The sequence below is a fragment of the Scophthalmus maximus genome, chromosome 3 (genome assembly GCF_022379125.1).
Source record: "Scophthalmus maximus strain ysfricsl-2021 chromosome 3, ASM2237912v1, whole genome shotgun sequence".
Lineage (NCBI taxonomy): Eukaryota > Metazoa > Chordata > Actinopteri > Pleuronectiformes > Scophthalmidae > Scophthalmus > Scophthalmus maximus.
This window is the reverse complement of record NC_061517.1, coordinates 25,904,807-25,917,993: the sequence shown is the minus strand read 5'-3', so window position 1 is coordinate 25,917,993 and position 13,187 is coordinate 25,904,807. Positions and strand designations below refer to the sequence as shown.

Sequence of the window (13,187 nt, the reverse complement as noted above, 5' to 3'; positions counted from 1 at the left end):
TCTGCCAGGAAACCAGACAGGCAAGACAAATAGATTCCTTTCAGCCTGGCGCTCACCCCTGACCAGGCCGGATGAGTTTGTCTGTCACGCAGAAGCCGGTGGCTGTCTGTTTGCCTGACGGAGTAATACGCCAGGCGCCCGTCCACGCTGCACCTCGCCTCACTAGATACTACTGTGTACAGTAACTATAAATTCTCCACCCCCCCAAACGATGCAGAGACAACATCACAGGAGGTTTTTGCCTCCTCTGTCCACGTCACTTCTCTTGACGTCTGAAAGCGTGAAGCGGTTGTAGCTTCGGATCAACAGATCCGTCCGTACCGGCGTCCGTCTTTTTCCCTGTCGCGGCAGTGGGGTCGGGTCCTGGGGGACTGATGGGCCCTGGGTGAAAAGACTCCTGCTTCACTCTCGGTGAATCGAGCACTAATTAACAATTTGATCCAGTGTCGGGGAGCAGCGGCATGCACTTCATTTCAGACCCTTTGGAACAGCAGTCCTGGAAAGGATGTTCCGGTAGAATCTTCATGTAAATAATCAGTCAGGGTTTTATGTCTTGGCCTTTTGCTCTGACGTGGACCTAGCAGTCGAGGCACAAGTGAGAAAAGGATGTCTATGATTTATTTTTTCACATGAAAGAACTACAAAGCCATCCATCCATCCAGCCATTTTCTTACACCTATCCAAAATGAGATCGGGTGAGGAAGCAGGGTCTTCTAGACATCCCTCTCCCCAGCTACGTATTCTTGCTTCTCCTTGGGGGATACCGAGGCGTTTCCAGGCCAGATGGGATACTGTATGTAATCAGGGTCTACCCCTGGGTGTCCTCCCATTTGGGCGTGATAGGTAAACCTCCAACGGCAGGCGCACCAGGAGGCGTCCTGACAAGATGCCCGAACCACCTTCACTGGTCCTTTTCAACGTGAAGGAGCAGCGGCTCTACTACGGAATGTCCAAACTCCTCACCCTATATCTAAAGTTGAGCCCAGACACCCATTCGGAGAAAAACTAATTTCCCCTGCTTGTATTCGCAATGTCATTCTTTCGGTCACTACTCAGCGCTCATGACCGTAGGTGAGGGTCGTAATGCAGATTGGCTGGTAAATCGAAAAGCTTTGTCCTGCGGCTACGCTTAGAAATACTAATGCATTTCCGGAACGTGAACATTTAGTAGATAACTGTTTCCTGCTGTCACTACATCGCTGTCTCTCTTGGGATTAATTTGCCATTCAGAGGGAGAAGTAACAAAATGAGAAAGGAAATATTTATTCTGGTCCATTTGTCGGGCCGCTTTATTTAAACCGGGGCCACCCACTGCCACTTCTATTGGCCAAACCAGGAAGGAGGGCTGACGCAGTGGAAAACTCAAAGACTTTAATACAAGTGGCAATGGCAGAACAATGCAAGCCTCATTTACAACCACGAATACAATTCCAAAACAAACAAACCCCCAAAAATCTGTGGTTGTGTTTTGTGTAACATAAGTGACTGCACATACTTTAACAATCTGTGGTGATGTTGTGAGAGCCACAAACCTTTCTTTTGAATCTGTGTTGGACGTGGTGAATAAAACATTTTTTCTATTTTAATTGTGTTGCCGTGGGTACGACCGTCACATGCTCTAAAAGCAAACATTGACAAGGAATTCACTGAAATAGTGAGTGCGAGCCACTTAAATTAGCAATTTTTCACCACAGTATCCTTGATGCATAACAGTGGTTACCATGACTACATGTGTTCTGTTGATACCAGAGGAGCAGGAAGCTCCGGATCTCAGTTGTCGGGATTATTTGACGGGTTTATTTAGGGTTTTTTTGGCATTTGATTAATGAGGTTAGATTGTTTGGCCAATTTCTGAATGAGGATGTAGATGTTTAAGGCATGAGTAGGATGTCTTCTGGATACATGACAGTCATATCTGTAAATCCTATGTGTATATGCCTTAAATAGCTGTGTCAAGGGATTATATATTCAAATGGGCCTTGGGATGACGTGGTATCTATAGATGGATGATGTTGTTTTGCCTTAGGTCGGGTTGCATTTAAAATATCACTGTAATATTTTGGACATCCAAATATTGGTGTTCCTGTTGATTAGTATTTAAAGTATGATAATTTTGTAGCTTGTTCATATACTGCTAATTAATGCAATATGCCTGTATTTATCTCCGGAGATTCAGACACTAATTTTCTTACTTGAAAACAATTCAAATAACTCAGATCAGTTTATTGGTTTATTCAAAGATCCAATCAGTATTCTTTATGCTTTTTAACTGTAATTTTGTGTGTAAGACTGATTGGTTCATTCTCATGTGTTTAAAAATATCTCATGATGCTGTAACTACTGTGCACACCACCGTTTACCTGTTGGGAGGTTTGCAACCAACACAAATGCTGTTTTTAGTCCTGTTCAAATGTAACTATTGTATTCTAGATTGATTCACTAAATATGGATTTTGCAGTTTTTGTTCAATAGCCTGGAGCAGTGACAACCAACGTCCCCAGCTTAGGTCTAATGGGGGAGCTTTGTAATGTATCACCCTTCTCTCTAATAAAGGCTTTAAAGGTCCCCAGAGAATAATGATAATAATAAAAACTAATAAAACAACATTGGCTTCTTAAATCATCATCTGTCAGGATGGAATATTTATAGGGGGAAAATATGGTAAGAATAGGAAGTAATGCAGCTTATAGCAGACCTGCTCGTATTTCATAGCTGTGAGACTCAGAATCAGTTCATATATTCTCCTGGTGTTTTTTTTTTACTTTCTCTTATGCCGATTGACACACAACTTGTGAACACAACATTGACATAAGGTCACCTTTGTTAACCCAGTTGTTAAAAAGAACATTATAATCCGTCTAGAGTTTGTGTCCACCTGTTCAATTTCATTCTAGTATTCGCTCGCTTAAAGCTCTGTTTTTGGTCTCCTCCAACTCCGAGGGGAAATATCTGGCTTTTAAAAAATAAATGCTAATTGCTCCCTTAATGAAATGTCTGTCTGCTGTTTGGTGCTGAGCAGTGGTGTACCAGTTTTGGGAGTACCTTTACTTTACTTGAGTTTTTATTTTTATTTCACCTTTTACTTAAGTACATTATAAAGTCAAAATATATTACTTGCCCAAAATAACATTTAAATAATAGACCAATTGTCTCATGATATTGTATCTGGACAGAATCGAAGGAAGAAGTTTTAGATACCCGTGGCCGTATCTAAAACAAATGTTCCGGCTATTTTATTTCTTTGTACTTTTACTTTTGACACTCGAGTACATTTTAATACCTGACAAATACTTTTGAGACTCAAGTACATTTGATGTAGGCTACTTTAAGACTTTTACCCAAGTCATTTTCTCTTGGGTGTCTTTTACTTTTTCAAGTAAGATATCTTTACTTTTACTCAAGTATAGCATGTAAGTACTTAATACACCACCGGTGCGGAGCATGTCGTGTACAGCCAGACCCCATAAACAGTTCCCTGCTACGGCCAACTGACGCCGTGAGAGCGGAGCGAATGAACCACAGGAGTAAAGTTGTGCTCTGAAACTGGAGCCGCAGATTCAGCTGATAACTCTGTGCAGGTTCATCACCGCACCCTGATCCCCCTGTCACGTTCTCTCACTGCCGCCGTCCCTTGCGTTATTGCTGCCGTGCTTTGTTTCGGTCTTTTCGAACGGCGCCCACTTTGCTCGGACATATTTCACTTTTATCGCTGCAGGAGACACTGACGATTTCGCCTGATGATCCTCTCGCGCCATCTCTCAGCGAAAAAACACGGCCATTCATTGCGGCACGAAGCTAAGTGACTGCTGTGCAGAGACAATTAGACAAACACATGTCTGACATTTCATCATTGAATAGTATTTATGAAGCCTGCACATAGGGGCAAGTGCACTTCTCATTGGATCTACTCTGTGTGGACCCCGATCTCCTGCTGTTTTAAGTGAAGGGACATGAGGATGCATGGCAAAAGATTACTGATGGGACAATGTATTCACCACACTGTATAGCACATTTTAATGAAGTAAGAAATATCACAGCAGGTCGAGAACACGTCAAAACAGACGCGGGCCACTTTGATTTTGCTTAACATTTGTCCCCCCCTCCCTTTTTTTCTCTCCCCCAGAGTCGGAAACACGCCAACAAAGTGCGGCTGTATTACATGCTACATCCTGTGGATGGAGGCTGCCCTGCCAAGAAGCTCAGAACAGACAACGTGAGTCCTGCGTGTGAAAGTCCGTCCTGCCGCCCGTCTCCCCGCCGCCTCAGTTATCCCAGAGGAGCAGGCACATGTCAGTCCATGATGAAAAAACCTGTATTGTCAATGCATGTGCCTGCGTCTCCCAACGGGACACCCTAAGCCCCCGCCCCTCTGTGTCAAAATAACTGACAGATAAACAGCGGTGCCACATTTCTACACCGATGAACAATGCGACGGCGACAGCGCTGCGGTTGGATGCTACGGGGGCCTCATAAAACACAAAGACGCATTTGCCAGGCACCCGGCGCTCCGCGTCATGTCAATTGAAAGTACATGACGGGTTTGACAGACACAATTATGTGGCCTGTCATTCCTCGGTCGATGAGCGCCTCGCTGGTGATGTGTGTTGTGTGGTTAGCGCATTCTTCCCGGCTCCAGCCGACTCCCGCTCCTCCTTCAGACGCCTTCTGTCTCCGTTTCGAGAAAGACCGGGACGTTATGTGCTTTTAAGAAAAAAAAATGTATTTTTAACATCCGCGCCGCGTGTCTGCCCCCGAGGTGTGAAGACGTGATGGAGCATGTGGAGGTTTGTGGTTAGTCCGCTCGTCGGTCCTTTCCGCGTGTGATGGAGTGGTGAGGAGAGGATGGAGCGGAGGGGCCGAGGTCTCCTCCGTGATCACTGCCAGTTTGCCAACAATCAGTCTGGGAATCTACCGTCGTTTTTCCGAGGCAGATGAAAACGCATCGTCCCTCGCTGGCTCGGCTCCTCGTCCATCCTCTCCGAACCCATCTCCCCCTGTCCAACACCATTCCCTTTCTCTAATGATCCCTTTTCTTGAATTTCCTTTTTCCTTTCCTCCATTCTTTTCCTATAATTGTCACTCCTCTGCTTTCCAACACTTTCCTATCTAACCCATCCATCAAGCTCTCTGCCTCTCTTCTCCAGCTTACTCTCAAATTCCCCAATTCCTCTTGTTTTCCTCCTTTTCCCGTTTTCTTCTTCTTTCCCTTCCTGTCCTTTGCTCTACTTTTGGATTCTTTCCTTCTCTCACCTTCTCACTACACGTCTACACCTTTCTTTCCTTCCCGTCCTCTGTTCCCCTTCCACTCATTGCCCATTTTCATTATTTCCTCATTCCCCTTTTCCCCACTGTTTCATAATCCTCCCCGTGTTACCATCTCATCTTCTTCCTCTCTCGTTTCTCTCTCCCATCCCACCTCCTTTCATTTTCATTCATCCCTTTTCTTCCCCACCTCACAAGCCCTCTTCGTTCCGTTGTCTCTCTTTTCCCTGCCTTACTTCCCCCCTCATGTCTTTTACATCATTTCCCCTCCTCCGTCTCCTCCCTCCTTGTCCCCTGCTATCGCCCCTGTTTCTTTGATGAGATTTTTTTTCTTCCTGTCCTCGATCGCCTGTCAGTGTTCCGCTGGAGCTTTTATCAGTCCCACAGAAACCGTGGGGAATCACAGTGGCGAGACTCAGCCGGAGGAGCAGGGCCTCATGGTTCCTTCACCTTCTCGCGGCGCAGTGCTCGGCAGCTCGACAGGCCGGGTCTTCACTGCACTCTCTCCTGTCGCCAGCCGGGTGTCTCCAAGTCATTACATCGCTGTAACAGTATTTAAATTAGAAAAGTTGAAGGAGAAGACGAGGAATCTCCCGAACGCGGCGCAGCGAGCGAGTCTGCCGTGACCTTTTGGTGCGCTGTGTTCTAATGAGAGAGAAATCCTCGCCTGATTGACTTTCACTTCATCCGTCTATCTTATTATACTGCAGCTTTAGGTATTCTTTGGCCAATATTGGTTTGTGACGACAGTGTCTGCACCGCTGTTCCCTTATTTTTCATTATGTTCAGTTAAAAAGGAAGAAATTAAAGTTGTATTCGTTGTTTTCTCCTGTTGTGTTAATGTCGGAAGAGCCACTGAGACTGAGAAGTGGGAGAAGATGCAGATACTTCACCTACAGGTTATAATAGTCTCGTATTGTGGCGAGCTTTGAGTTTCACTGCTTTCTTCCTCCGGTGACTTTTGTTTTGGCGCACAGGATGACACGGCATTGCACGCGCGGAACTTCCCTTCCTCGACATCTGGAAGTGGGAGTTACTGAGTGATATTCAATAAAAGGTCACAAAAAAAACTGACCTCCAGTCGTCTACCGGGAAAAATGAGGCGCAGATTCAATGTGGATCGGAGTTAGTATTCGCCATATCTCCCTCTGACATCGTGTTAAAAACAAGATTAAATTGAAATATAAAACTGACCCTCGTGTCCTCGAGCAAAGCTCCTTAGCTGCTTTCAACCGGTGCAGCACTTAAACCCTTAAACGCCACATGGAGTGTTGATGGTAAAAGAGATTCATGCAGTGTGATCCAGGAGTTGGCGAAGGGCCCGAGTTGGAAGCAGTTATACACTTTGAATTGTGTTTTTTTCTCCCTCCGTGGCCTTTACTGTTATTCCAAGCTGCTCTCGGCATCGGAGCTGTTAGTGTTTTGTGTACGGCTGTCAGGGAGAATCTGAGTCGGCCTCGTGCCGGCTGTGTTAAACAGGGACAGTAGGGAAATTGGTTTTTCTATGTGGATCCTGCTGTTTCCCCAGACTCTCCGTCCAGACTGCTGCATCACTGAGCTCATGTCGGATGTGTGATGTAGAGGTCAGGGATCTGCTTTAATCTGTGGATCTATAATAAACTCTAAATAAAGAATGAAGGCATGTTTTGATACATGTTTTTCAGCGTCAACTGAATCTGCAGGACCTCTATACTTACTACGTTGAGCTTCCACACTTACTGTTGGGGACAGTCAGTGACTGTGTAAAGTCCGTACGCCCGTTCAATAAGTCGCCCTTGCGTTGCGGAGCCGGATGAAGACGAATGCGTCAGGAGAGGAGGGCGTGATGGGAGCCAAGGGAGGAGTCCGCAGCCGATGGAACAGCTCCTCGGCGCCTCCCTGCCGTTCAAATTAAATCAACCTTGGGGTTAATGTCGGGCCCAGGAGAGGCAGGCGGCTCCTGTGTCGCTGGGGGAAATGGGGGATGGAGGATGGAGGGAGAGGGAACTTTACTCTCCCACCCTCTTCTGCAGCTTCCCCTCAGAGAGTTCAAGTATTTGGATCATGTAGATGAGTTCGGGTCCAAAGAATTATTCTACAGCGCGCACATCAACATTTCCATACACAGCCGAGCGTTACACTTTGTTAATGTAGTAAAGTCCTGTTTACGTCTGTACATGTGACTTTGAGCAGTATTGTGGATGGTGAGCCATGAAGCTTTTGGGTCGAGGGACTTGTTTTCCCACTTTGGTTCAGCAGTCAGTACTGTGACCAGTCCATTTAAATATGTCTCAAACTCTACCACAACCACAACATGTGCTGTGGATATTTATGAGGTGATTTGTGATTCTCCTTTAGTGCTATGGACAAAACAAATATCCCCCCAGTTGAGGAAGGATCGCTGTGACCTACTGTTCGCAAATCAAACCAATGGCTGATTCCAATGACCTTTTGAAAGCAGATGTCTGATTCCGATGACCCCGTGACCCTTCCAGAGGACAAACACGATGAGGTTCTGAGAAGAGCCTCCTTTGGTTGATTGTAGAGCTGCAACAGCTGATCGATTAATCCATGAGTTATCGTCTACTGAATTAATCCCCAACTATTTTGCTAATCCATTAATCGCTTGAAAAAAGAAAGTAGCAGAATTCTCTGATTTCAGCTTCTTAAATGTGAACATTTGCTGGTTTCTTTGCTCCTCTGTGACAGTGAACTAAATATCTTTGACGTGTGGATGAAACAAAACATCATCTTGGAGTTCTGGTAAACAAGATTGACATTTTTTTCACCATTTATGGACCAAACAACGAATCAATTGTTTGAGAGAATAATCAACAGATTAATCAATCACTAAAATGATTGGTAGTTGCAGCCCTAGTTGATAGCAGGGTTAAAGATTTCAGTCTCGTTAAAGTAAAGACTAATGTGACACGATTTAATGAAACCATCTAAACCAGCTCACTGTACGCTGTCTGCAGTTCGGCATTTTGGCGGAGGAGGATGACAACGTTTGTGACCGCAGCAGGAGTAGCCTCACACGTTGTTCCGTCTTCCTGTTCCCCCCCCCCCAAAGTGTCACAATGAATCTGTGTTGGCTCCGCAGTCTGACCTTGGGCCCTCGGTAAAAGAGCACATTTGCCTCGCTGGGAGACGGCTCCACTTAAAACTGCACAGATGTGATGCGACCGCGCTGCGCTTACAAGGTGGCACCGTCTAAAAATACTCGCGGCAGCAGCACCGCCTCCAGAGACTGCGGGAGTGTGTACGCGGCCTGGCATGGCCCGGCGTCTGGACCCCGTTGAGCTGATGCCGTCTGACAACTGCACACGCTGCTGGTCATGCCAGTCGCCGGGATAACCTGCTCCCATGGGGGGGGGGGACGTCGGTCAAGGAGTATGTTCTCAGGGTTGTGTGGTTTGAAGGAGTGTGGTTATGAAGTGGCCTGCTTTGGATTAAAAGAAAAACAAGAGGTGATATCTTGTGCTGTAGTCTGATAGAACCTTAAAAAGGGCTGCTTAAAGGGGCAGTTAGCCAATTAATCCAATACACTTTTAAGGGGTGGAAAAAAACTAAAAATGGCGTGGACCACACAACACTGTTTGCAGTTTGTAAGCAGCGCAGGAACTGGACCCAAAATGCAGAGGTGCAGAAGAAAAAAATCTACTTTGAATTAAAACAGACTTACTGTTTCCCGATAAAACAAAATCAAAATGCAACTAAAGGTGTCCAAGGGTGTGGGAACAGAAACAGGGAATCTCAGGCATAACTCACAGGTAGCAAACACAGAGACTAAATAGACACAAGGTGGGCGGGGCTAATTGAACACAGGTGAGACATCAGGAACAGGTGAGACACATCAGGGGCGGGAGACGCAGGCAAGGTAAAGACACCAATGACAAGAGGAGAACAGGAAGTGCAGAGACACGAGGAAGGAAACCACAAGGTAAAACAGGAAATCACTCATTCAAGATACAGAGGAAATAAAGGTAACGGCACTAAAACCTATAAACCTATAGTCATTACAGCACAGGAAACGATAACAAGGGACAAAGAAACCAACACAACAGATACACAAGAAATAACAGGCAAACAAAAGTCCACCAGAAACAAGTTCGTGAAGGCAGAATCGTAACATGTACTGCTTCTGGCGGGGCCGCGAACCCGGAGATGCTACGACTCGGGGGATTCGGCCTTGAGGTTAGCGCGTCCAACAGTCTTTCTCCAAAATGGCTTACTGCCCCTTTAAACAAATTACATTCTACATGCCAGTGGTAGCTTGTCTCCCGGGTTTGGTGACATGACAGACAATGAATAAACACAAAGCAGTAACCGAGGCTGCAGTTTTTTCAGACTCCGAGCGTTTTTTCTAATTTGCTGTTGCTATTGTTGTCCTTCGGTCCTCTGCTCTAATGTTGTAAGACAGCAGATTCCTTTCAAGCATCTTTTGATGCAAATTGTGAAAGTGTGGGTAGCTCTGAGACAATTGCACAATTCAGCTAAAATGGTCACCAGGCGGGATGGTTCTCATTGCCTACAATGCTGGAAAGGCATCTGTGACGTGATTCGTGCATCATACAAGTGCTGATCGATTAGACGGCAGAGTGGAAGACGAGCCGAAGCTGCTGCATGTTGTGGATTTGAGTCAAAACTATTGCATCTTGTTGGAAGTCATAAATCTACAATATCCTGACACAGGGACATGATGAAATCTGCGTAGGCATCGAGACAATAAGACGCTTCAGAACTTAAAAATGCTTCATAAGGAAATGTCATAGGCCCATGTTTCCATATATCAGATCAGCAAACACGTTTGACTCACAAATTTTCAAACAGAAGTTCGATTTTACACTGAGTTGGAAGAAAAGGCGAAAGTGCAAGGCAAAAACCTTACAGATTCACTTTGAAGTGCAAGGAAGTTGCTGCTGCAGATGGGATTTAAATTACAGGAGGACCAGCGAGTTCGGCTTTAATTATAAAAGGGGGTGGGGGGGGAGCATAGCGCAGACTCCATAAGCTCCAAGCACAAAACTTCCCATCAAGCTGCATTAGAAAAATGTCTTTAAAATGCAGGGATGCAGCATGAGGCAACGCTGCTCACAGAGACTTGGAGAGGAAAACAAACGTTTGCTGTCAGGAAGCACCACAGCTCTCGGAGTTTTCTCTGAACGCGGGGGGAAGCATATTTTCTTTGTGTCTCAGCATGATGCATGTACGTTTCTTGCTGTAGACGTCCATTAAAAGCTCCGTTTGTTTGGATGCTACCTGGGAGCCTTTGTTCTGCCTTATCCCCGCGGTGCAGCCCACACCGAGCGAGGTGGAGATGATAGTCATCACATTACAGCGGCACAGGAGGAGGCGTCAGTCTCCCCTTGTAATATACAAGCAGGGGCATGATGCCGGCTTCAGTGCACGGTGTTGATTGGTGAGGAATGGCTCAGGGCAACGCTTCTGTCTCCAGGTTACACCTAATTCTTGCGTACTGGAAAAAAACAAAACAACCACGCACGACACAAACAACAAGACTAGGAGGCTGCAGCCGTGTTGGCAGAACTAAGGTTTCACCGGCACTCAGGTGAAGTGGAGCTTTGTGCCAACGTGCCGATCAGGACCAAAAATGTCTTCACAGAATGAATGCTTTTGACATAGGAAGATTTCCGGATGGACTAAAGTAAGGACTGATGATCTGATTGAGCGAATGTGCTCCATGGAACCTGGCTAAATGTGACCATTTCTGCTTTGAAGCTAAACAGCACCATCTCAAGGGTTGTACCAAAAAACACTACAGGCCACATCTGCCCCATGATCCATCCACCCAGATACCACCTATCCTTTGGGGGTAGCAGGGAGGCTGGAGCCCATCCCAGCTGACACTGGGTGAGAGGGGTACACCCTGGATAGGTCGCCAGTCCAAGAGTTGTCAATGAACCCAAACTGTGGGACGAAGCCGGATAGAAAACCCACACAGGCGTGGGGATGATAACTCCACAGAAAGGCCCTGGTCAGCTGGAAGGTTTGAACCCAGAACCTTCTTGCCCCGGGTACTGACCCCATAATCCTTGCGGGATTATGGGGTCCACCTGTCTCTCAACAAACACAAAACACCTTTTTTTTTTTAAATCTTTGCATTATGTGTGTCATTTGCTAATCAATGCACAATTTAGTACTCTGTCAAGCGCAAGTAACATCCTGTGTACATGTTCACGTGCACAGGCTTGTGCAGCTGGTTGGCTGGTTCTGGCGTTTGTCGGTCGGTTATTTAACTGCCAGCTTCCATTAAATCAGGCCCGCGGCCGTGCCACCGGATCCTGGTGGAGGGACGGAGCAGTCGCGCTGGACGTGGCACAGGTGTCCCACACTGGCTTGACTGAACAAGAAGTGACTGCGGCCTTATGCTTCATTGCCTCGACCTTCTCCTTGAGCAACATCCAACAGATTGCACACGTGCACACACACTTATAGCAGGCGTACACATTCCTTATATAGGATAGAAGGAGGCAGAAAAGGCCTCAGGTTGTTTAAGTTCAGAGAGAGCTCACACGCCGACCGCCCAAACTCCTGCTCTCTTGCAGGACTTAAAAACTGATGACATGCAGCAAATTTAACATATAGGTAAGTAAAGATGTATTTTATTTATTAATTCTGAGGAATCTGGTGTCACCGTGGTAACTACACTAAATTGAAACGCCTTTACCCTCCAAATGCATTAATACCCAAACCGAGAACAAAACTTAAGGTTGGTTTGATGCGGTAGAGTCAAGGAAATAGATTGGTATGACTATAAGAAAAAAAGAGTATAAGAATGCATAAACAAGTAAAGACATTATTAATAATGATTAATTTAGTCCGGTTTACAGATGGTCAAAGTGTCCAGCCATTGTGGAATCTGTTCCTCACACTTGCCCCGAATGGATGTGCAGAATGTGCATATTAGCATATTTGCATTACCACTTCTTCACCACATTTACGCAGCAGATGGAGGTCCCACATGTACAGGCCATACTGAGCTGTCGGCCTCGTGCGCCTCTCCGTCTAATCTTTTTCCTTTCCATGCCAGGTGGCTTCAAATGATGTACAACACAAACAAATGCACAGTTATTGTTAACAAAGACAGAAAGCAAGAGGAGGGGGGAAAGAGGGAAGCAGACTCAAGTACTTGAACTTTTTCTAATCTTTTAAATCATTTGTATTCTGATGCGGTCTTCAATCTCATTACAAATACTTAGAAAATTATATTTTTACATGGAATTTGGACTTCTGACATCAGTGTCGATGATAGTATTTGTAATCTGCTTATGTTTTCTTATGCACTGTTAACAAGAGCAACCCCCAGGAATGATCGACCCGAACCCGGCGCTGATGTAAGTGAGTGTGTGATAACGTGTCACGCATTTGGTCGCAGCTTGCCTGTTTGTCCTGATCACACACATGACCACCATGAGCGAACCAGACCTGAACCCGAATACGTTTTCTACATTTTGGTTCATACCTAGCCCCCAGCTGCCACTGTGGCATCATCTGGTCATTCAGCACCATCTTCTCCAAACATCGACTTCCCGGTTTTCTTCGGCTAATGCAGATGAACGAGGCACATCGTCCTGATGAATGTCCATCTCTGAGGGAAAGTACAAGAGTTAGTGTTCTTGCGGGACTTTTGCAGTTGCCTAGCGACGCAGGGGTAATCCTAACCTACCCATTGCTCAGTTTGTTTCCTGTGTTTTTAATCAGTTCTTCACTAAGTGCTGGCTTCCAAGACTAGAAAAAAATGGTAGTATATTGATGGGAACAGCTGTTATGGGTGTCGGGTCTTGTTGGTTCCAGTCACCATGGAGATCTCCTCCCAGTTCAACCATTCATCATTTCATACTGCCCATAAAACCCATGAGTAAACTGGTTCAACAACCCAACACAGTCAACAGGACAAAGGACCTTAACTGTGATGTCAACCT

At 45.8% G+C, this 13,187-nt stretch overlaps 1 protein-coding gene across 2 annotated transcripts in view; it reads left to right on the top strand.

The window, feature by feature from the left end:
- Nucleotides 1-13,187, top strand: part of zmat4a (zinc finger, matrin-type 4a) — a 109,193-nt gene that overhangs the window by 36,825 nt on the left and 59,181 nt on the right. For both annotated transcript variants that reach the window (XM_035640976.2, XM_047331340.1), the window contains exon 3: nucleotides 4,124-4,213. In XM_035640976.2, the coding sequence (XP_035496869.2) occupies nucleotides 4,124-4,213 (90 nt within the window). The remainder of the gene's footprint in view (nucleotides 1-4,123; nucleotides 4,214-13,187) is intronic.